At 39.7% G+C, this 25,073-nt stretch overlaps 1 protein-coding gene across 2 annotated transcripts in view; it reads left to right on the top strand.

Moving 5' to 3' along the window:
• The window catches only part of LOC145994608 (AT-rich interactive domain-containing protein 3A-like), a 457,226-nt gene that overhangs the window by 129,936 nt on the left and 302,217 nt on the right, over window positions 1-25,073 (top strand). Inside the window, exon 3 of one of the 2 annotated variants that reach the window (XM_083130657.1) lies at window positions 2,212-2,568. In XM_083130657.1, coding sequence (XP_082986783.1) covers window positions 2,212-2,568 — 357 coding nt within the window. Of the gene's footprint in view, window positions 1-2,211; window positions 2,578-25,073 lie in introns of both variants that reach the window. The other variant, XM_083130656.1, reaches the window with a different exon arrangement.

Genomic DNA, 25,073 nt, shown 5'->3' with positions numbered 1-25,073 from the left:
CGATTACTAAATGAATTTAGTTCTGGTGAGCAATCATTATTTTTCGTCTGTTTGGTTACCAGGAATTTTTTATTTTGTTATTCCAAATAAACTTTCTTCCCTGTGTAGAACTTTAGATTCCATAGATTTCCCATCACGAAGTGGATGGTCATGGTATTTGTGCAGAGCCATCAGCAGCTGCGGTAGATAAGTCGCCTTTCAGGGATAATTATTGGCAGAAATTATAACCTCAATGGTCTCATGGTGAATCGATTCGTTATCTCTCCGAAAACATAACCTACTGACGTCAGCTGCCAAGTAAATGGTCTTGAAGATAAACGACTACCTTCATTTGGCTTCAGTAACATTCTGATCATCGGATAGTCTGTTGTGGAACAGTGTAGCCGTTTCCTGTGGTGAAAAGATGGGTGACTGACCGACTATTCATAGTTTGATTTTCCAGTTCGTAGCGAGCAGAAAGAAAATGTGAAATGCACACAACTTCAAGGACTTGAGCACTTCTTTCTCCATGACACCGAACCTGCGATACCACAGCTGTGTTAACATGATAAAGTAGTGTTGCTTTCCACGTAGTCTGGGAAATGAACTAGCTGCGTGGTTGCAACTAGGCTAAATCAATTTTAATTCATTTTTCTTTTAGCACCTAAGGAGGAAATCTGAAGTGTCCAGGCCAGATCTTTTATGGAATCTAGAGGTATTAATCATTCATCACAAACAACGAAAGAGTAATTTTCGGTATTAGAAGATATACTCCCATAGTGCATTGTTTACGTAGCATTTCTAACTTGACTCGTATTCATTTGTTTTCCCTGTATACTTTGTCCCAGGGGTCTATGGATCAGCGCCGCGCATAACGGCAGAGAAGGGGAGAAGGCGAGAGTCTATGCACTCATTTCCACCCTCACGCGTTCATTGGTCGATCCCTCTCGAGTCCTACTTGCGCAGAGTACTCCGTTCGCTTGCTCCATAGGCTTCTGGCTGCCTTGCTGTTAGCGAACATGCTCATATCGAACACGTGCTCTTAGCGAACACAGTTACGGAAGGATTTGCAGGTGCGTGCTGTTAGCGAACACGCAAACTTGTCCTGTCTTTTTTGTCCTTGAAAGTAGTCAGCATGCAAGTGTTGCCAGGGATAAGCCAACTTCCGTGGAGAAATACCTCATTGGCTGGTGCCTCTTGACCTGACCTGACTAGGGTATTCCTTGTCGCCCAACAGTTTTGCTACCTTGTGTTCTGACGTCAGACGAGGAATGCCTACGGGGTTAGGTTAGGTTCCATTAGCATAAATACAATGAAAAATTCTTATTTAGGCTAAGAGGACTAAACATAGCTAGCCTAACCTAACAACGTAGGCATTTAGCTTAAAATTAAAAAGCTTTCTTCCCTGACGTCAGAACACAAGGTTGCTCAAGTGTTATGCGATAAGTGAGACCCCTTGCTTCACTCCTGATCATTCTTCAATGAACTGTGAAACCAGCAAGATGAGTGAAATAGAATTCATTAAAACGAAGTACGGGAATTTGTGTTTGGTGTACGACAAAACACGGATTTCTACTAACTAATTCGCTAATTTCAAACATAAAATGATTATAAGGTATGACTGGCAACACTTGCCCGTTGACTACTTTCAAGGACAAACAAGACAGGGCAAGTTTGTGTGTTCGCGAACAGCACGCACCTGCAAATTCTTTCCCTCCGGTGTTCGCTAAGACCACGTGTTCGCTACAAGCACGGAATCGGCTTCTGGGACGGGGGGGGGGGGGGGTCCTGAGAAAATTTTGTGGGTGTGTGGATAAATTACTGGGATATGACGTCACACGGCTTCCTGATACTACAGTGGAACCTTGATAACACGAATTTTGTACAGTTTATGGGATGCCGTTCGAGCTCAATAACTCGAAGGTAGACTATGGAAAACCTCTATAAGTCGAAGTTAAATTCTAATCACCTCTATAACTCGAAGTTTTAATCCCACGGACCTCAATAAGTCGAAGTGTAGTAAACTTTAGACCTCTACAACTCAAAGTTGGCGATTTTGTCCCTCAATAACTCGAACCTTGGTAAGTCGAAATCCTTGATACCTCGAATCCCCCCCCCCTTAGTTCGAGTTATCAAGGTTTCACTGTATTTTTTTTTAATGAATTAACGTAGTACTAAGATTTTGTAGGGGTGTGTCTGTCTAAAATTACTAAATAACGTTTTATTTTTCAGGAGAGGGAAGAACGAGAGGAAATAGAAAGAGAGTTAAAAGCCCACAAAGAACTACAGAGGGTGGAAAGTCAGAGACCACGTGACACGATACTCTCCTCGTCACCGCAAAGTATGATGGGAACAGATCTGACGCTTCGTTCTCCACCGACGATGGTGCCCCCTCCCTTACCGTTCCCTCATCCGGCGGCGCCCCATCCCATATCGACGGGTCCCGGCCCTGGAAGCGGCGCCCCGCCTTACCCCCCGAACGCCACCGCCGCGGCCGCACTCAATTCGATCTCGTCAGCGTCGTCGCACTCGTCGGAATCGTCGTCGTCGTCGCAGCAGACGTGGAGCTTCGAGGAGCAGTTCAAGCAGGTGCGTCAGGCAAGTTATTCGTCCAATTTTGTTTCTTTCTTTCTTTACTTGAATTGGAATGCATGAGTAGTGTGGTAGATCTAGGTAGGTGTCCGGTACAGATTTGGTCGACGCAGCTAATTTGGCACCCCCAATACAGATGGGCGCTCAACAGGTGTGGCTCGAATACAGACATTGATACACGAGCGAGAGTGAAATGAAAACCATTATTTTTTAATCTAGAACCACTGCTGATGTACAGTGGGATCCATGAGTATTACCATACAAATTGTCCATGACTATTTCCATTAATTTTTCTCTTACATCCTGTGTGCTTTTAAGCGATGGATTTTTATGTATGCTGGTGCAGAAGTTGTCAACAGCTTGTTTTGAGTTTTCTTTTAATTCTTGAAGCTCTTATTGGGTCAAATAAAGTGCACGAACATGGTGTTGGACAATTTGCACGGTAATACTCATGGATCGCACTGTACAGTCACCGACATTAAAAATGGGATACCTAGACTGAAATACTCGCTTACCTGCAAGATGTTAAGTGTGTTGCCTAACTCTACGGCGATAATTGGAAATTCGGAAGAGGTTTTCTCTTGGAACTGATTTCAGAACAGTTAAGGATGAGGATACAGGGTGGCCCAAAAAAGGTAACCGAAATGTAGAAGCGTTGTACAGTCACGGACACTGCCGGCTTGTAACGATTCCATTGAAAGTCAATGTATCCATTACAAGCCTGCAGTGTCCGTGACTGCACATGTGTTCGTTTACCTTTTTTCGGGCCACCCTGTACTAAACCGCTGTATCCTTTCTTCCACCAGTTCCAGCGATCGGTAGGAAAAACCGACAAGGGTTGGGAGGCAGAAGCTGAGCGCATTGAAAAACGAGAAAGAGTATGGAACTGGACATATACGAAGATATAAAAGTAAGGAAGTAATTTTCACGCTCGTTCATGTCATTACTTCATAGGTCATGAGTAATATCAATTTACTTGCAACCCTTTATTTTTTTTTTCTGAGGTGAGTTTTTCCCTTAGACAAATGGATCTCGTCAGACCCAAAAGGTATGATACTCAGACAACGACAGGCCTTAGGCTTCCGCTGTTTTTATAAGCGGAGGAACAATGACGAAATGCATTCTTTTTTCATTGTTATTCCGCCCAAAAAAACTGACGAGAAAATATTCTTCAGAATAAGACCGTTTCAAAATGTTCCGCCATCAGCTAATAGCACCAAGCGATCATTTCATGATTACAGGTTGCTTTGCTGAATACGTACCTCGACTCTGTCATAGCAATTTATCTACGTGGTCGGCGCCTTTTGTACTAATGTGGGGGACGATATTGTGCGCAGCCTTCGATTCGTATGGTCAAGTTTCCGTATTTTTGTCAGGGGATAATGGATACAAATTTAGCATTTTTCACTAAGACTATCAACATTTTATCGTGCATTGCTTTATGAGAAAAAAACGTATCCAACAGTAATTTAGTCACCTCTTGCACACTGTTGGAAGGTGTTATTCGGAATTACCTGTTTCGATCCTTTTTGTCATCCGAAAATTTGGATTCGTTACCCGAATCTTCTTTACCCATATCAATCAGGTTTCGACAGTGGCGGCGATTAGACGGGGCGAAGGGGGAAGTTGCTCCCACTTTTTGCAACCTTTGCCCCCGCACTATGCTAAACCTTATCTAATCCCCCCCGTAGTTTTGTCAGTTGGCCCATCTAGTTTTGGAACCCAATCGCCGCCACTGGGTTTCGATATTCGAATTTTCAAAGAATCTGTTCCGCTCATCCGTACTAAGAAGGCTAACGATAGCTACTGAGTTGAGATACCGTTAGCAGCACAATAAGTTTTTGGAGGCTTAGCGCATTTTAACTAGCTCGCAAGCTGTACATGCGTAACAAGAGATGCTACGAAAATAATGGAGCTCTACCACCCTTAGCTCTGAGCTCATCATTTCTCAAAGTAAACCAAATAACAAATCATCAACTTGTGCGTTACTTTCATGTACTTCCATAAACATAATCCAGCAAGCTTTTAAGGTACCTTAGTGAATAAAACCCTGTCATGTGTACCGCATATTCTGCTCGTGCTACACAATGATGATGATGATGGAACGGCGGAGAAAGCTTGTGTCTTACATGCATATGCAGTAGACACGATCATTAAGGCCAACAGAATTCCACATTCGTCTTAATCAAAATTTGTTTACAAGGAGAAAAACATTTTAAGAGACGTTGGGCAATGCCACAAGGGTACGGCTCCGTGGAAGACAATTTTGCTCCTTTGTGAGCCGTAGCATAGCATATTAGGCCCTTTGAACAGCCATGAAAAGGTCGTTGGCCAACGCATATAGGTTTTGTTAGCATCTGAATATCACGAGATCTGTTCGTACCAAGGCTCGGACGGATCCGATGACGTCAGAGCTCTCTCATTTTCTCTCTTTAGTAATTCCTGAATCCACACCGAGGCGTTCCTGGTCTTCATACAGGAAGCCATATTGAAAACATTCGTCATGTATCCAGCGTTGCCACGTCCAGGCAGATATTTTTGTTATTCGTATATTTTAAGAGACGTGAGGATCAATTACGTATTTAGATGGGTCCAGGGGGTCCGGTTCGCCCCGAAATACTTACTAAGTGCAAATATTAAATTGTGAACTGATATAGTAACTAAAATTAAATAATGAAAATATACTGGTTGTTTAATCGTGGGTATTTTTTTTCCACCAAACTTACTGGGAGGCGAGGATTATATTGTGATCATACGACTTTGAATGACAGTACTAAAAGATTTATGCAATATTTATTACTACTTACAATGTAACGTTCATAAAATATATCCAAGAACTTTACTTTTTGTCAACTTGATCTAATATGCTTTTTTGTATTCAATAAATATTAAATTCTTTATCTATTTAACATTAATTTCTTCGCCAGGACAGTTTTTTTTTCCTTTTTACAAATTTTGCCGACCTTAACTGCACGTAAGGTATATAATGTTTATACCGTCCTTTCAACCATTCATGTAATAAAAATATAATATTAATTATAATTATTTTAGTTTAAACATTATTATTACTATTATTTTGAGATACTTGGCTCGGACCCCCCGAAACATATTTCTAGATTTCTAGATATTTCTAATCCTGGTGAGGATTTCTAATTGAGATCCCCGTGGAAATAGCAACAGGCCCTGATGGCTAATGTGCATTTTTTTCCCATCACATTCTTGACGTCCTGACAGTACTCGAGCATCTGTACCAGAATAGTACTTTTAATTATTGGCAAAATAACAATTTTCAATTTAGTTAAGGAAAGTAAACACAAGTACAAATAGCTTCTTGCACTCAATAAACCCAGCCCTCAGCTAGAGGGGACGTACCATCCCGGAAGCTTTGTAGGCCGACGAAAAGAATGGTCGACAGAAGTGCCGCATTATGACATAAAACTACGCTGGACCGTATCATTTGGGGCCATCACAGCAAGACAGGACGAGAATCCAGAATCAGAATTCGTTATTGTCACGATGGCATTATCGTTAACATTTCTTCAGACCGACCGAAAGTTTCCAATGTTTACGACTATCATATTTTCCCGAGCGCCGCTCATCTAGCCACGCCCCTTTAAATAAATTTCCCTAATTCCAATCACCCCCGATGGCCCTACACGGTCCTAGTAGCATTTTATGATGCATAATAGAGGGGCACGGATCTGCATTGTGTATTACGCACGCACACGTTTCCTACAATATACAAAAGGATGAAGCCGTTCCGATCGAAGGAAAGGCCCACCTAAATATCACCCGAGCCGCGCGAACAAAAGAAAGCGTTCCCATTAGCAAACTTTGCACCAGCACTGGGCGGGACGGGGGGAAATACCTGAGCATTAGAACTTCCACGCGGTCCTCCCTGTGTGCTGAGAAATCGTCGGCGCTGGAAAAGGAAGCAAGGAGGAGGAGATTAAAAGAAACGGTGAAGGGAGGGGTGGGGTGAAAACAGCCTGGTCTGTCATTAGGCTTTTAACATGTCGAATGCAAATGGTGCTCGCCTCCTGTCATAATTAACGTGAACAAAAGCACCGTGGACGACACTGATTGGTTTCGTCACTGTAATTATCAGTAGTTTTTGTTTCATCCTTAGTTGCGAGGGTGGACTTTGCTTTTCTCTAAAGCCGCGAGTAGGTTGATCCCTTGTCTTCAGTGTGGTGAACTTTCCACAACTTGAAGCTGGGACTGGCAGAGTTCTATACTCTGAAATCCCCACTGCATCGTTTCTCTCTCTCTTAACGTCTCGTTTCTCTTACTTCTCTCTTTTTTCCATTTCTCTTGCTTCTCTCTCTCTCTCTCTCTTTTCACCTCGTTTATCTTGCTTCTCTCTCTCTCTCTCTCTCTCTCTCTCTCTCTTTTCACCTCTCGTTTATCTTACTTCTCTCTTTTCTTCCATTTCACTTGCTTCTCTCTCTCTCTCTCTCTCTCTCTCTCTCTCTCTCTTTTCAACTCTCGTTTATCTTACTTCTCTCTTTTCTTCCATTTCTCTTGCTTCTCTCTCTCTCTCTCTCTCTCTCTCTCTCTTTCTCTCTCTCTCTTACCGGCTAAAGTTGGCGAGGAATAATTTGGACTTCATATCAGATAGAATATTTACTCTCAGATAAAGTAATTCTACCAGCACTGTTGTACACATTGGACACTTCGTCGATCTCTGTGGTGGAGTGGTTAGCACATCACGTTACGACGCCATGGGTTCCGAATTGCAATTCCGGCCTGTGCATGGGTGTTCTTTCTGAGTGTCCCTTCATCAATTTTATCATATCATCATCACTCATCGTCGCGATTAGCCAGAAGTGGCCAAAATAACAAAAATCACAATCACATTGGATATTTCAAACGGGTAATTCAAAACCTTATTTGGCATAACAGTTGAATACTTCAGCGCTCTGGAAACATTTAATGAAATCGTATCATTAAATGTTAAATGAAATAAAGTATAATCTTAAGTATTGATACGAAATTATGACGGACACCCATCTGTGCCATGAAAGAACATGAATTATGTGAAGATATGCACAGACTTTTGGGGGGGGAGGGATAATCCAAAAATATTTTCTTGTAACTGAATATTTGTTTCAAATAGGCAACAAACAAACAAATGATTCTTAACCAGTACTAATATTTTAGGAATCGTGCCAGTCACTTCAGTTTTACCAAATAATTTAGTTAAAATTATAAAATTTAGTAAAGACTACCACTTCCATTATGTCAAAATGCGAGCGAGTATCAGTTGTTTGTATGGCTACATTCATTCTGTGACTATTGTCATGCATTTCCTATGACTACTTCACGTTTCGGTTATTTTATCCTTCATAAACTCAGTAGTGTTTAATTTTTGGCGTCTTCTCTTGCCCCGGAAACGAAGCCTGGTTACTCACGAGAGGCTGAAGACAACAGAAATGCACTCATTCATTTGAAATTGCATGCAGCAATGAAATGTATCACCCCCCGGACTCGAAGTACAGGTGTACATGAAACTCAGGATGCGAATTAGGTGTTTTAGATGCTACACTAGGTGAATCAATAATTCGCCATGTCGAGAAATCCCGTGCAATACAAAACCTGACAAGATAGTACTCATTGCGATATGCTATGAAGATGAAGGCATGGCCACACACGTTCACAATGTCTGCCATTTGTGGAGGTGATGTGATCAACATCACGTTCTGGTCGTTTTTATCACCCAGGCCCGCTCCATGCAGGAACATTGCTGGAGAAATGTTCATCTGAAATTACCCACCCCGAGAATCGAACCGGCGACTCCTACGTAGCAGTCATACACTCTACCATGAGGGGTAGATAAATGCAGAGCGCTTCAAAATTTTCAATTGGCGCCTGAATTTTCGAATTCAGTTCTCAGAAAAAAAATAATTCAATATTTCAAGTTCGTTTATGTAAATTTCCATTACCGTTTTTTAAAATAACGAGTACAGTATGTGTTTTTTGCATCACGTGTATCATTAAATCAGAATAAGAAACATACCATTACACATTTTTGCTTTGTTGCTAGCAGAATTTTAAAATCTGTAGCGATATGGTAGAGTCGGAGTGTATTAGAATATATTACATAGTTATTCATCAGGAGAGTATATTATAGGCTAGCTAGGCTATCTGCGAAGCCTGGAGCCTAGAGAAAAAATACAGGAGAAAAATCGATCAGAAATTGTAAATAAAGTTATTCATATCAGTGAGAAGATGGTGGTGATTCGTGAGTTGGCAACCTGATTTCTTGTGAGTTGGTAACCTGATTTCCTATGAGTTGGCAACCTGATGTCTTATGAGTTGGCAACCTGATTTCGTATGAGTTGGCAACCTGATTTCGTATGAGTTGGCAACCTGATTTCGTATGAGTTGGCAACTTGATTTCCTATGAGTTGGCAACTTGATTTCCTATGAGTTTGCAATCTGATTTCCTATGAGTTTGCAATCTGATTTCTTATGACTTGGCAACCTGATTTCTTATGACTTGGCAACCTGATTTCTTATGACTTGGCAACCTGATTTCTTATGAGTTGGCAACCTGACTTCTTAGGAGTTGGTAAACTTATTTCTATTCATAGCCTAGGACCACGTGACATAGTGAGATAGCCCAGACCTTGAACTTAGTATACGCCAATGTTATTCATTCCGTTAAAGGGTTGAGCCTTCTTTTGGAAGGTCACTCAAGCGCCAGAATTAATTACTTTTATTCGAATCCAATTAATAAATTAATGTTATAAGGTCACATTTCAAAATGTGTACTTTGGCTTTCTTAGGGTGTATTTGAAAATAATATAAAAATCTGGCTCGTGAGAAAAAGAGGCTGGCGGCTGAATTATTTTTAGTTTTGTCTACCCCTGATTACTAAGTCATCGCAGAAACATGATGCCTTCAAATTGAAGCAGTATGTATTTTAGGGGGCAGCCTGTTTTGGGGAGAAATAATGCCCAGCTTTCCTCATGAAAAGAAAATGTATTACCTCTCTCTCCCCGAAAAATGTCCATTGTCGTCATCGAATGAATTTCAACACTAGAAAATCATTTCGGGTCTGAATTTCGAGATCAACAGAGGTCAGATGCGTTCCTGCCGGGAGCAGGGTTCTTGCAGGGAGGAAGATCCGAAAGTTGGGGTGAGTTAAAAATAGCTCCGGGCCTTCCTCTGCATAGAAGGGGGAAACCTTTCTTGTTTACAGTAGGTTGATGGTGTCGGGAGGGAAGATTTCTTTTTAGACGCAGAAGGAGGTTAGCAGTTTCGCCAGGCTCAGGGGATGCCGACCTGCCCCAACATCGTTGTCAGAGAGCTTCCGACATTGCAGGGCGAGGAGGAAGAGTTGAAAATACGCTTCTCTCAGGGAGCACCTTCTCCTTGAGATTCTCATTGGATCAAATTTGGAAACGCGAGGCCATGGGCGAATTATATTCGTGAAACCATTAGGTTTTAAAATGTAATGTGAAAATACAGACGACTCCTATTTCTTGCCAAATTTTACACTAAAACCAGAATTGTTAGTAGTATTGCCTATTTTTTTTTACCTATATACAGGGTGCTGCAAAGGAAACGCACGATTTCAAACCAGAATAAGTCAGTTGACTGTCTAGTAATTATACAAAAAGAATGGTTTTACAAAGCATCTTAGAAACAATCGTAAGTCATCAATTGAGTTCTTAAATTGCGTCTGAAAAATGGCGTCCGTCAAGTGACGCCCTTTTTTCTGTACGTACTCCTGCAGCCAGCCTATCCCTGAAATTCTGGGTTGCTCTTCTCCAACTAGCGATTTCCTGGCGAATGGAATTTTTGAGCTCCTTAGTGTTGTGTTATTTGTTTCTGTAAACCTCTCCTGGCCTTCAACGGGTTTCCTGTTGTGGGCTTGATAGATGATCTTTACAAATAACTGATTTCTGTACTCTTTTCTTATGAAAGAATATATCAGCATGGGTAAATATTGCAATAAACACTGTAAAGTTCTGAATTGAATTTAGGCACTGCAACGCAACAAATAAACATAATGAACAATCTTGTCTTTAAAAGCACATTAACCATTCATTCATACACAACAATTGTAATTTACCCCTCCAATGAGAGACTGTGATTTGTTTTTCCTTCACTAGCATGTTAATATTTGCCTTGAATTTTGATGAAGCTACTCGCAGACAGATTTGCAGACGTGTGTCATCAGTCGATTCTTCAACTTGGTTCCACATTCTTCATTTAGGAAAAGATATGTTTGCAGACATAAGAAGTGGTACCGAATAGAGAACAATGAACAGGGCATGGTTGCACAGAACAGGGAAATCTGACTCTTTCACATATTTTGAGTTCACCGTTTCCCATTTTTAAAATGTATTCTTTCATTTCATTACGGGCAAATCGTGAAGATGGGAATGAATGGTGATAAGATGAAACTGATGAAAGGACAACCACAAAGCTCCACCTTGGATTATACTGGCTGTGAATCCAGACGCCATGACCTCGTTAGTCTGCAACAAGGAAGGGAGTTTCACATTTGATTGGTTTCAGAGAAGCGTCCCCAGGGGCGTAACGAGACTCTTTCGGGCTTTGGGGCAGACTACTCTAGTGTGGGCCCCCGGTTACCGCTATTATGTAGTGGCTGGATCTACGAACACCAAAGATGCGTAATTTTAGTCAGTGGCGGCGATTAGAAATGGCATTCATCTGCTTCAAGGCTACGCACATTGAACACTATCAATAATAAAATGAAACTTAAATTCTATCATTTGGCTTCCTGCTTGTTAACATTACATAAGAAAAAAAATTGAAAACATCAAAAATCTTCTCCTTAAGAGCATATCTTCGTGCCCGTTCGGAGGTTTTTTTCCTTGATTCATTTATGAGTATCCATCAATTTCAACCTCATCGTCACGATTATTTTAAAGAGGCAGGAAAGTGACGTATAATTTAAAAATTACAAATTACAAAAAATTACAAAATGTGCACGTCATACCTAAACGCGCATGCTCTTCTTGTTCAGATGAGGTTCTTCTTAATTTCCATACAGGAGACATCTTCCAAGTTTAGTGGTAACATCCCTATAACTAAAGGCAGTGCTGAATCGCGTTCGAAAAAACTCCTACTCACAGAGATATTTTACTATTATTTTTTTCAAGACGCCCCAACGAAACAAATTCTACATGTTTGCTTTCATATATTTTCGTGTCAAAGTAACGTCTCCATGTGATCTTCCTACTTACCTCCTAACACTTTTACGACCCTCCCAACTTCCTAAAGCATTCGTTCGTCTCCATTTTCGCTTTTCAACGTGGGAATCGTAGCGCGACAAGTGTATCATCCAGCCAGCGCACTAGTACAATTCATCCGACCTCTCCCCATCGGAAGGTTTTTTTTGTTTTGACGCAAAGCAACGTAAACTTGTACTAAGCATATCTCCTCGGAGGACCCCACCTCTGTTTGCAATCTTCGCTCGATGCGTCGAAATTTATTAGATATGGCTCGATTCCAGCTGGCAGCGGCGGACACCTTTGGAAGAAGCGAGGCACTTCACTCAGGTGGCTTCCACACGCGTCAGGCGCTCAACAAGGCGAGGAGATCGAGAACTGTTTTGCGTGCCGTCGTCATGTTCAGCGTTCATTTGCGTAACGAGGCAGTTTACCCCTTCCCTCCCTAAGACAGTTTTTGTAACCTCGCTTAACAGTTCTTTCCATCTTTGATGGCTTGATGTGGAAGACCACTTTGTGATAGAACCGCCAGATCCACGCTTTTGGATACTGTATGGCAATCAAATTAACCGGAGATGAATGTGGATAGTCTTATCTTGAGGTTCCTCTGGAACTTGAGCATCACTTAGTTTTAGTTTAGTGAGAAGGAGAAGAGAAACAAAGAAAACAAATAGAGAGAGGGAGAGAAACAGAAGGGGAGAATATAAAAGAAGGAATAGTAGAGAAATAGGGGAAGAATGAGAGAGAAGAAAAAGAGGGTGAGACAGAGAGGAAGATGAGAAATAAAGGAACAAAAGAGAAAGGCTAGAAAGCAAAGAGAGAGAGAGAGAGAGAGAGAATTGAAGAGTGACAAAGAGGAAGAAGATAAATATAGGTACAAAGGAGATAGAGAAGGGGGCTAGAGAAGCAAAGGGATAGAATGTAATGGAGTAGAGGAGAAGGTCTAAATATGGGCGAAGGTTTAAATATGGGTTTTGGAGTTATCAGCGCTCCCGGGTGCTGCAGCCTGGCAGAGGCAATGGGAACTGGTTATCTGTCAAGGACAAAGGTTGCGGCGCCAATTCGCAAGAGAAAGTGGTGGTTAGTTTCGGCCTTGGACGCTGTTATAGAATTGCGACCTCCGAAAACTTTTTTGCAGGTATGTTTTAACTCAGCGTTTTCTGAATTCTCATCTGCTTTGTATAGGTTATGATATTAGCGGTACATAAAACAAATGTGGGCTTTTATAATGCAATGATTTGTTTGTGAAATATGTACCACAGAGAGTGAAAATAAATTGAAGAAGAAAAATAGCGTTATGGTCTAAATATGGGCTATGACATGAGGTCTAATGCTGAAATCAGATTTTCAACAAATATTTGGATGTTTTTCTTAATTTCGATTTTTCCCATCCCGCGTGATTTTCAAAACAACAGATTATTCATAAATATGAATTTTATAATGTTTTAGCGATAAATGACTGTTTTTTTTTAAATTTTAATTGCTTTTTGTGATATTGCCACTAGTAGCCCATATTTAGACCACAATTTTGAAATACATCATTTTACCATTTTCTGGAAATTGCTTTTTCTTTTTAAAAAATATAGACCTTCTATACTTTAGCATGCTACTACATTTAAGTATATATTTCATAGATATGCATTTTAAAGGCAGGTGCTTGATCTATTAATTTTTTCCCTCCGAAAGAGAAAATAGAAAGGGGGCCTATATTTAGACCTTTTCCTCTAATAGAGAGGGCGAGATACAGAGAGGGAGAAGAGAGATAAATGAACGAGGGAGAGGGAGAAGAGAAATAAAGGAACAAGAGATTAGAGACGGTGGGATACAGAGAGGGAGAAGAAAATTAAAGGGGCCAAGGGGAGAACGGGAGGGAAAAGGGAGGTCAAGGAACAATAGAGTGAAAGGCGAGGTGGAGAGACAAAGGAACAATAGGAAGAGGGTGAAAGATGGAGATGAGATACAGGAGCAATATAGAGGAATGGGAGAAGCAGTGGGAGAACAAGTTTCATTATAGAGAGGTAAGAGAGACAGCGATGGAGGAGAGAGAGATATAAAGGAACAATAGAGAGAGGAGGAGAGACACGGAGGAGGTATAAGATGCATAAAGGAACAATATGTCTTGTTTCCAAAAACTGACAAATAGAGACCCGGACAATCATTTAAATAATCGAGGCTTGTACGACAAATAATAATTAGTTTAAATTGATGAAGGCACACTTGCAAATGAAAGTTGGGAGATGAAAGAAACGGATATCTGGCTTGTCTAACCAGTCGAACTCCCCATGTTTGATATTTTGATTCTGTAAGGTTTATAAATGCTAATAGTCCCACAAAATAATCATGTTTCCACCCTTGAAAAAGTTATTGCAGGTAAAATATGCCATAAGTACCTTTTGTCTCTTAACATTGAACTGTTTACTTTGAACATCCTTGCTCATGAATAGCTGAGATCGTGATATATAGTATAAAGTTTTTTTTTCTGTCCGTGTAAGAACGAAGTCAGCTTAAACAAATGCACGTGACTTATAAGAAATTGTATTGGTTATTGCAATGGCAGTTTCGCAGGAATCTTGCTTGCAGGCATATAGCCAGTTATGTGCCAAGAATTTTCGAATTTTAGCATTCAGTCCTAATTTTACCATCTTTTCATGACTTTGAAGTTATTTTTTTTTTAAAGAATACTGGGTCAAAGGGAGGTTATGACCCCCATCAACCCCCACCCTCTTTGAGGACGCCACTGAATACAGCCCATATGATAAAGTCGTGCCACTCGACGTAGCTGCTATATTGAATGGATTGATTGATTTAGTGTTTTAAGTCCACTTTATGCACAGTAAGGCTTATCGGGACTGGAAAGTGACATCCGAACCACTATGTGCCTCCACCGGGTATCGAATACGGGACCCCTTGATTACAAGGCAACAACGCTACCACTGCGCCATCGGGGAGGCCTGCTATATTGAAGTTGTGGTACCTTATATTAAGGACTGTACAGCAGCGAAGAATATATTCATGGGCAAAATAACGCCAGAGGGTCATTCCATGTCAATTCATCCAGGCCATGTCACCCACGATCCCCGATTTTGATGAAATTCGGTGTGCTTATAGAACTTTTGATGCTGATTACAGAAATGACAACTTTTTTTAAATTGGTAAAGGGGTTCAGAAGTTACGCGCTTTTTAAGATCTCCGTGTATGCCACATGCGGCTCCACTTTGAATGACACGCACTAGGTTATAAACGATCGTATCTTCCCTCCGGTTTGCCGTAGAAACTTCAAGTTTGTTTTCTTTTGTTCAGAATAGTATAAGCTTTCATTTAAATAACGTTTCAGTTGAATGCATCAGTAAACATGTATTTTTATATATAGTTTTATGTATTTTTTAGAAAAATAAATGACTAACTTCAAGAGCGAATTTCATGCAATGCCCCCCCTTCAATTTTCCCCCAATTTTATATGTAGGTAGCTCAGAGTGTGTACTAATGCCTGATGAAAAAATTGGGATGGGCGGTTCAGAGACAGGGTGATAAAAAAATCATTTGCATAAAATGACATTAAAAGTGAATCTTATTAAAAATGCTTATGTATTTAGCACAAAGTCTGAAGTACAATATGTTTCAAGTTACAATATTCAAAATTTATGTTCACTAAGCATAGGCGTAACCTGGCGTGGGCAAAGGGAAGCTCTTGCCCTCTCCCAAATTTATAGATTAATTTAAAATTTGCAAGTAATAATTACAGTGGAATCCCGATTTAAGTTCCTCGATTTTACATTTTACTTCATTTTGCATTCAATCTTGATGGTCTGGTTAGAAATTTTCCAAGATTTTATATTTTCCCGCATATTAAGTTTTTTTTAGCTTGGTCTCCTGCATAACGTAAAATTGAGGTTCCACTGTATCTGAGTTAGTTTCAACAGTCTTCATTTTTAAATTTTTATATATTATATAATTATATATATAATTATTATTAACATTCCGAAGTTTAGCAAATTTATCTTCGAGAACATTCTTTTTGTGCATTTTATCTCAATACGGAAGTTCTTTTTTGGCTACTCTTCATGGGGATACGTAATATGAAGTAAGAATTAATACTACACATTTGTGCTGATTGAAGTTTTTTCAAATGGAGCATTTTCGCCACATACCACAGAAAATATCCTTCTGACTGGATGGTTGGAGCAGTAAAAATACTTGTAAAGACTTCTATAGTATAAAGCAACAAGTACGGCAATTATGTAGAAATAATATTCAGGGCATAAATTTCTTAGTAATCATCTAGGGTGAAATGACAACAACCCACAGTACAATGTGTCAGCGATTGCAAAGTACTACAACAGTACCAGAAAGTATGCACTATTTTGAACTTACAGGTTCCGTAAGTTACTTTTTACAAGTAACTGAGTTACAGTCAATCATTAAAAAAGTTACTCAGTTATTGTTACTGGTACTTTGAAAGTAACAGTTTCTTTTACAGTTACTGGAACAGTAACGTACTGTTAATGATCATTGATTTGTGTAAACGTTACACAAAATCAAAGATCATGAAGACGTCAGTGTTTTACTTATGTTTCTAGTACATAATATGTATTCATATATTTACATTATTACTGCTAATAAATGATGGAAAACACAATCAGCTTTGCTTGAACGATTATAATTAAAAATCATTTGTATGCTGACCACGGTATTTTGAATATGGTATCATTGATTCCACTTGCACCTATTTCCTTCTCCTCCATTCCAAGTTCAACAATATCCAAAGATCCACTCACTCGACAATGACTTTTTCCTAGCTGGACAACAACATTCCAAACGAACGCAGCAGTCTACCAAAAACAATGGAGTTTTCACATACAATTAGAAATGAATTACAGTAAAGCGTGGATGTTCTAAATTTAGCATGCAACAAAGTATAGCTTCCTTGCCAGCAATTCCAAGAAAACCCTTTCACGTAGCATCCGGAGAAGGTACATATTTTATTTTTATAGTCTGGAACAGAATTGTCCAATTTAGCTATTTTCCTACTGCAAAAAGTAACTCTGTTACCGTTGTTAACGTTGCAGGTACTTACTTTTAAAAGTAGCTAGTTACAGTTAGAATTCCTAAATAAAAAGTAACTGTACTTGTAACTTTGTAACTATTTACTTCGAAACACTAGTTGTTTAACAGTCAGAGAAAAAATAGTAAGTGCTCATGTAATATGTTTTGTATAACTGTATGGTTTGACTTTTGTGAAGAAGTGGCTTTCCGAATTCCAACAGTAAACAGTTATGTAGTAGCATATGTGTGCGTGACTGAAACTTGTTTGTAGGATTGCTTCAAAAGTCCACGTGAAAATGGAGATGCAGCAATTAAATTCTTGCATCCACTTTGTCCATCAACTTCCCACTACTGGCCAAAAAGTATGCTGTGTTAAATGGATGAAAATATGTACTTAGTGATAAGTCAAATACTTTAGTGTGTTTGAAATGGTCAAAATATCCATCTAAAATAGTACATGAAATTTTGGCAATGCATAAAGTACAATTTTTAAGTACTATCTTAATGGGTCACTTGGAAACATCTTCGGGTTGAGATAATCGCAAAGTTATCCATCGCATAAAAATAGTGTCCAGGATTATTTGATAAATACATTTGAAAAATCACAATTATTACTCTTTATTCGTTTGTTTCTCAAGTGCCAGGAGGATCACAAAATATATTTAACTTATAAATTTTGGAGGGGGAAAGTGCTTCCCTTTGCCCCCGCCAGGTTACGCCTATGCTTACATTCACACATAGTGAACATACATTTTGAATATTGTAACTTGAAACATATTGTACTTCAGACTTTGTGCTAAATACATAAGCATTTTTAATAAGATTCGCTTTTAATGTAATTTTATGCAAATGATTTTTTATCACCCTGTCTCTGAACCGCCCATCCCAATTTTTTCATCAGGCATTAGTACACACTCTGAGCTACCTACATATAAAATTGGGGGAAAATTGAAGGGGGGGCATTGCATGAAATTCGCTCTTGAAGTTAGTCATTTATTTTTCTAAAAAAATACATAAAACTATATATAAAAATACATGTTTACTGATGCATTCAACTGAAACGTTATTTAAATGAAAGCTTATACTATTCTGAACAAAAGAAAACAAACATGAAGTTTCTACGGCAAACCCGAGGGAAGATACGATCGTTTATAACCTAATGCGTGTCATTCAAAGTGGAGCCGCATGTGGCATACACGGAGATTTTAAAAAGCGCGTAACTTCTGAACCCCTTTACCAATTTAAAAAAAGTTGTCATTTTTGTAATCAGCATCAGAAGTTCTATAAGCATACCGAATTTCATCAAAATCGGGAATGGTGGGTGACATTTTCACAAAATTCTGGATGATTTGACATGGAATGACTCCAGAGCTAACACATTCTGAGATGTCACGTGGTTTTTGTTTACATTACCTTCGTTCTTACCGTGGATGGAGAATAGGCAAGTATGTGACGCCGTTAGACACACACAAAAGCACACTCCCTCACATCCATACAACATCACCTTCATGATTGCGAATCACCATATCAGAGACATAAGCGAGGGTTGAGAAAAGGCGACAGGTAACAGGATAGTTCTGTCTGCCTCTCCAGTTGACATAAGCATTAACACGCGAGTGCTTTTAATGATGTTATTATTGAGCCGCGGAGCGTGAAAGAATCCTCGACGAAATGGTGTAAAAGCTTTTATATGATATGGCCGGCGCCTGCCAGTCGGCATATTGTTCCCACCTTCCGGTTTTCCATCGCAGCTGGATTTCTCCCCGTTTCTAGAATTTTGGCATCTTTTCCTCCTTCTGGGTTGCTATTGTTCGTGCCAGGGATGCGTTCGGTTTGTTTCTTTTGATGGTTATTCGAATCGCTTTCAAGAGGCATCACTTGGCATGCTGTTCGATTCAATATGCTCATAGCTGGGTATTTCCTGACCTTTAATTCTTTGAATGTGGGGATTATTTGCATTAAGATTAAACAGGAATTTTGATTTTAAGCATGGATCCTCAGCGGTTAATTTTCTTATTAGAGTCATTATCAGAAAGTTGTGTCTTGCAATGGGAGAGAGAGAGAGAGAGATTTAACATACAGACAGGGAGTCGTAACGTAACGAAATGGAACGGTATTTTCAATTACGGTTTCCGTTACGTTACAACCAGAAACTGAATAACTTTTTTCGTGAACAGAAACGTTACCTCAGGTATATGAACATTACGTTACAGGTGTGCATAACGGTACCGAACCATAACTGATCTGTAAATCAGTAGGTCGTTAGGTGACGCTTTAACGTTCCATCCATTGCCGGCAACCAGTAACGTTACAGGGTAAGAAACAAGTTCGTCACGATTGACTAGTAACTTTAGTGTGTGTGGAAAGTGATAGTAACGTTACAATTAACCAGTAACTTAATTGAGGTCACGACTGTAAAAACGTTACACTCTTTGCTTCAAAGCAACAACGTTATTTATAGCTGGTATCATACAGACGTTCCGATGTGCAATAACGTGTCCGATGCCGTGTTCCGGAGAGAATAACATAGGTCTCTCGTATAATTGTGCTCGTTACTTTTGTAACGTTACAGTTCTTTCCCTTCACAAAAGTCTGTTTCAAAAAAGTGATACACATATCCGTTACGAATAGTAAATACCGTTATCGAAGGCGTTTTCGAAGAAGCCTCACAATTATGATCGGCAGCATACTAACATTACAGCATTTGACATTTTGAAAGTCATTAAATTATAATACGTATTTTCGTTTTGGATGTCAGTGAAAAAATGAAATTGTAAAACAAAACGTTTGAAAACATCCGTAAACAAGATTCAGCGTGACAGAAGTTCTGGTTATTGGAATTTACTGATTAACTATGTATTTATCACAAATATATTTATTTTCTGCATACTAAATCACTTTACGTGGATTTGTTCTAATTTGATTATGTATGCAAGATGAATTTTAACATGTGCGTTCACTTTATACGATAGAAAACAAACGTTTGTTGTAAGAAAACGTTTATGTATATCTTTCTCTCTCTCTCTCTCTCTCTCTCTCTCTCTGTCTCTCTCTTTCAGTTTACATGTGTTACATCAATTAAAAAATACAGTATGTTTGGCGATGAGAATGATTCATGCTTAGATTAAATTGCTGAAGGACGAAACATAAAGGACCAACCAAGGAATCATCTGTGCTACGCGTTCATCCACGTAAGCGAGAGGCAAGCTTTTTCCTATCGGAAGACGAAAAATAATTATTTGCTGCACGACCTTGATAAGACGAACTGAACCACAAGGAAAGAAACCTGTGCAGACCCGCAACTCCTGTGCACTGTACTACCACGTGGAGGGGAGGGGGAGAGTTGACCGTTCTTCCTTATGGGCCGAGCTGAAGAGTAGAAGAGCTGTGCGCGGACTTTTCGTCCAAGGTTTTTTCACTTGTGTTCGCTCGTAGCAGCAGCAGCACCACGCAAAATCGGAAAATGTGAATCCTCAAACTTTGTACACGTGACCTTCGGTCACGAAGCAGCCGAGTAGACAACGCCCTGGGGCGATATGAAAGGCACTTTTAGCAAGTAGAAACTACGTAGAAACGAAACGTTAGATGGAATTGTTGTACGAAACAAACGAAACCGCGTTTGTGCAACTGGTTTGTGGCTAGACAGGGCCATTGGACTCTCAAGAAGGCAAGAATTGTATGGGAAGTGATTCTCAAAACTAAGCGAATAAAAGGACAGTATATTTTATCATTTACAAGGGCCCTCATCCGCTTACAATTTTGAAAATTACTTTCAGTAATTCTTGTCTTCTTGGACAGGAGGTTCATTAAACTTTTTTGGTGTAGAAACAGACAGAGCGCCCACCTACCACGTTTGAAAGAAGAGCATAGGCAGACATGAAAGTAATTTTCAAGTACGTAAGGACGACAGTCGACGTGAACATTGAGCAACGTGTGACTGAGAAATACAATCGTAACAAAGGACAGGATTCTTCAAGAAACAGTAATTTCATAAAACTTCCTATCATTAACTCAGTTCATCCTTTTATCCTCTTTTGTTTGTTATACTTTTGTATTATTCTTGTTTTATATCGCTTTTCTGCCACTTGTAGATAATCGCGACGATGAAGATGAATGATGATCATATTAAATCTATGAAGGGATGCTTACAAAAAAAAACAGCCATGCCCAGGTGTCTACTCGAACTTGGAATGTTTGGTACCGAGTGTATGAGTGGACCACTCAACGACTTCGGTCTTCGAGGCTACGGTTTCAGTTGCAACATGCAGTATAATTAAGTTTCTACTACTACTACTTATAAAGCCCCCTTGACACATGAGATACTACAAATAATTTCAGGCATACCCTCGAATTTTGATTGCCTGGCACTTTTTTAAACTAAGTAATGAAGTCACGTTTATATTCATATTAGGCCTACGACTAGCTCGAACTAAAAACGCTTGTGAAATACTGTGTATATGTTATCCATCTGAAGTGAGAAACTTCATATTCTGCTAAGAAAATATGCATGAAAAATTATATTTGTAGCTACTACTTGAAGAATTCAAATTATTATGATGGAATTTCAACTTACGTATACTCTGCATATAATGTGTTATCGGAGAGGAGTTTTTGTCTCGCAGTCAATTTATTTTTAGTTGAGGAACTCGAGAGTAAGTTGGAAATATTTAATGACCCACGTTGTGGTGTGCTGTTCGATTAATCAGAATTGGAGTGAGAGAAATCTGTAGTTAAGGTCATTCAACACGTCAATTTGTAACTGTGAATGCAAGTTTTCTTTGATTTAGCGGGAAATCAGTTTGCTATTGTTGTAAGTAATAAATTGAAACATATATATTTTCTGCTCGAGTAGGAATCCACAGCCCTTATCCAATCAATCACTTTCTGTGTTTGAAACTTCTGTCTAGGAAAGCTACACACAATTTGCTTTTAATAACAGAAGCTTCAAAATAACCTATCCATTCTTGTCTTGCAAGTAATGTTTGATTTGATTTGTTATATTTAACTTTGGTTTTCTGCCACTTTTGGCTAATCGCGAAGACGAGGATGGGTGATGCAATGACAAAATTGATGAAAGGACATCACGAAGAAAATAATGAAAACAATACACAGGCTGGGATCTGAACTCGGGACCTGTGGTGTCGCATTGTTCATGAAATAAAAACATAACATGTATAGTGGCTCAAATTAGTAATCGAATATGTAGCATTTTGCTGCATTTCTTCACAATATTTCGAAATTAACAACATGTACATAAATATAAACGATAGTGAAATATTTATAGGCATTTATTAAAGCTATATTCCCTGTTACATTTTTTTCTTTTTTAATTTTGGGTGCGTCAGCACTTAGGCTATTTTGCAACCGCCACGTTATACGGGGTCCAGCCCCTTACCATAACAAATAACGTAACTGTAATATCGAATAACTGAAATATTAAAATATTCTGACTTAGGTTAAAAGCTGAGGCTCTAAAGGGGCACTCAGCACACATGACAAAAAACAGAACACACAGAATTATACTGGCCATAGGGTCAGTCGCCAGAGCCTCGTTAGTCTGCAAAGAGCAGTCCAGGGTGTACTACGTGGAATGAAGTTGACGATTGGGTGTAATACGTGGAAGGTCACCCCTTACACCCCTGTTACGTTTTCAAATCTGAGAATAGTTATTTATGTTTTGGTGTGAAAGAAGAGATCACTTTAATATTCAGACAAATCGTGAAAGCCTTCTGTTTCTGTTAAGCTACGTTTCCATTCAGACAAGTTCCAGACTCATGACGTGCAACATGTGCCGGCGCATGTTGCGCGTCATTTAGTGTACTCGTACTGCTTCCAATTCAAAACTACTTCTTCAAAATACGTCCGCAACAACACTGGAGTGCAGGATCGCAGTGTAGCGTTGTGCAGTGCTTTAGAGTAGTCAGTGTTCCTTCTCTTGTATTGTAATAATTTGGTGGTGATTTAACTTGGGTAAAGATGAACAATAAAGCTATGGCGGGTTTTGTGGTTATGGCAGGCGCGTATCATGAATTTCTAAAAAAAGAGGCGAAAACAACCTAGATGGTGGATTAGAAGTTTTCTAGCAAAAAATTAACTCGTTGATGAGAGACTTACGTCTTCAAAGTGGATACGAAAACTTTGTAAGAATGACTGCAAGTGATTTTGCATTGTTATTAAATTTTGTTGGACCACAGATTGTAGTCGCGTCGTCTGTTCCTACTCTAGTTCGTATGCCCCAGGAACTTGCTGCAGGCTGTTTCCATTGTCCGCCGCGCACGTTGTGCGTCTTAATCGTTTGGGGCAATTTTGTCCCCGGCACTTGCGCCGCGGCATGTTGCAGACAGTTTCCATTTCAACAAATGCTTGGCACATGCAGCGTCGCATGCCGCGTGTCATGTTGCGCGGTAAAATTTGTGGTAATAGAAACGAGACTTTACATAGTTCTTTTATCGGTCAACTACAGTGCGGGGAAGAAACAATTCATGCTATTTCCTAACTACGTCTGTTACCAGTAGCTCCATTGCCCCTGACTGAAGTACGAGAAAAATGGGTAACAAAAACAAAAATACAACATTTGACGAACTGCAGCTATTTATTTTTACCTAACCAAAGGGTGCAGGTACAGGGAAATTAAAAATGTTAAGTACATGTAAGAGTACCGTGGGTGACGCAATAAAACAAAATGAAAAGGAAAATGAGGTAGATTCCGTATCTCAGAAAATTCAACCAAGAGAAATAGGAGAACGAAATGAACGAGCTTCAGTATGAAAAATAAAGACCCTTTCCTCACCCCCATCCCCTTCCAAAACCAAGGGCTCCGAAAGCAGCTGTGCAACTTGGAGCAGGCACTGGGACTGCTGTACGTTCAGTAGCGTTTGGTCCGAAAGCGAAATTCCTAGAAAAATGCCACAGTTCGTCCGCGACGGTTTAATGAGTTGCATTTCGCCCGAGCCTGGCTGATGATGAGTCATACCTTGACTAACCGGTGGCAGCGGTGGAATTAGTGACTAGGATACCTCAGTTAACAACTTTTAAAACTACATTGCATAGACAGCGGAGTGTAGCGCAGGAGTGCAGACTCAGTCAAATCGTCGAGAGAGGGGTCCCGGGTTCGATACCCGGTGGAGGCACAAGTGGTTCGGATCCCACTTTAAATTGTAGGTCCAGTCCCGATTAGCCTTACTGTGCATAAAGGGGACTTAAAACAACAAATAAAATCGTTGAGAGGAAGTGAACTTGGATCCAGAAATTTTAGTCATGGCAGTCAACACTACTACTTCTAAGCAGCTCCCATAAGTGACTGAGGTTAGAATGAAAGTTTGTCTTGTTTTAAGTTCACTTGTATGCACAGATAGGCTAATTGGGAGTGGGCCTACAGTTTAAAGTGGAATTCGAATCACAGGAATCGAACCCGGCTAGAATGCAAGTGTTTTCTCATACTCACATGGGAAGTTGTTTATGTTATTGTTTCACATAATTTGTAGGTAGTCACACGTGGTCTGAGAAACAGAAAAGTCACACATAGCCTACGTATAATTCTCTCGAGGCAGTTTGTTGCAAGAACTTTGCTTGCAGGCCACGGACAATAACTTTCATGGGTAAAAAAGTGTCCCATCATAAGGTAGAGAGCATCCTGCTTAGAGCAATGTATGCGCTCCAAACGTTGGACGCTGACGCCGATATAACCTGGCTCGCAAGCCGAGAACACTGTTCGAATCTCCACAGGCATATAACAAAAATGCATCATACCCAATGACACATCTGGCGTAATACCTAACGTGCCAAATTTTGGAAAATAGGGGCTGATAGCGTGTGTGAGAACCAGAGCGACTTAACTCTAATTTATCAAATTAATAGGAGAGGAAATAATGTATTCTTAGGAATATGACTCTTAAACGTGACTCCGCCTTACAGATAAGAATTAGAAGTGGAAAATGTCGATTTTCTCCAAATACTCTTCAGAGGATTTTTTTTTTAACGAAACTGAAGACAGAATTTTTGTAGTTACGTTCCTCTGATTCCCGTAGGACGATAGGTGAAATACATTTCATGAGCGATGTTTCAAAGAAGTTGTGTTAAGATGTCAAACATGTAGCCGACAGCCATGTTGTATGAAGATAGCATATAGGATAAGCTCCAATCACACTTAATCTAGGCTCACAACAAAGATAGCGGCTGAGTGACCTAGCGTAATGAAAGGCAAAGAAAACAGTCAATCATTGGAAAAAACAATTAGTTTCATGTTTAAGA

Source organism: Lepisma saccharinum, chromosome 11, assembly GCF_977018435.1.
Source record: "Lepisma saccharinum chromosome 11, izLepSacc3.1, whole genome shotgun sequence".
Taxonomy (NCBI): domain Eukaryota; kingdom Metazoa; phylum Arthropoda; class Insecta; order Zygentoma; family Lepismatidae; genus Lepisma; species Lepisma saccharinum.
The sequence above is the reverse complement of the archived record's forward strand: the minus strand, read 5'-3'. Positions and strand labels throughout refer to the sequence as shown.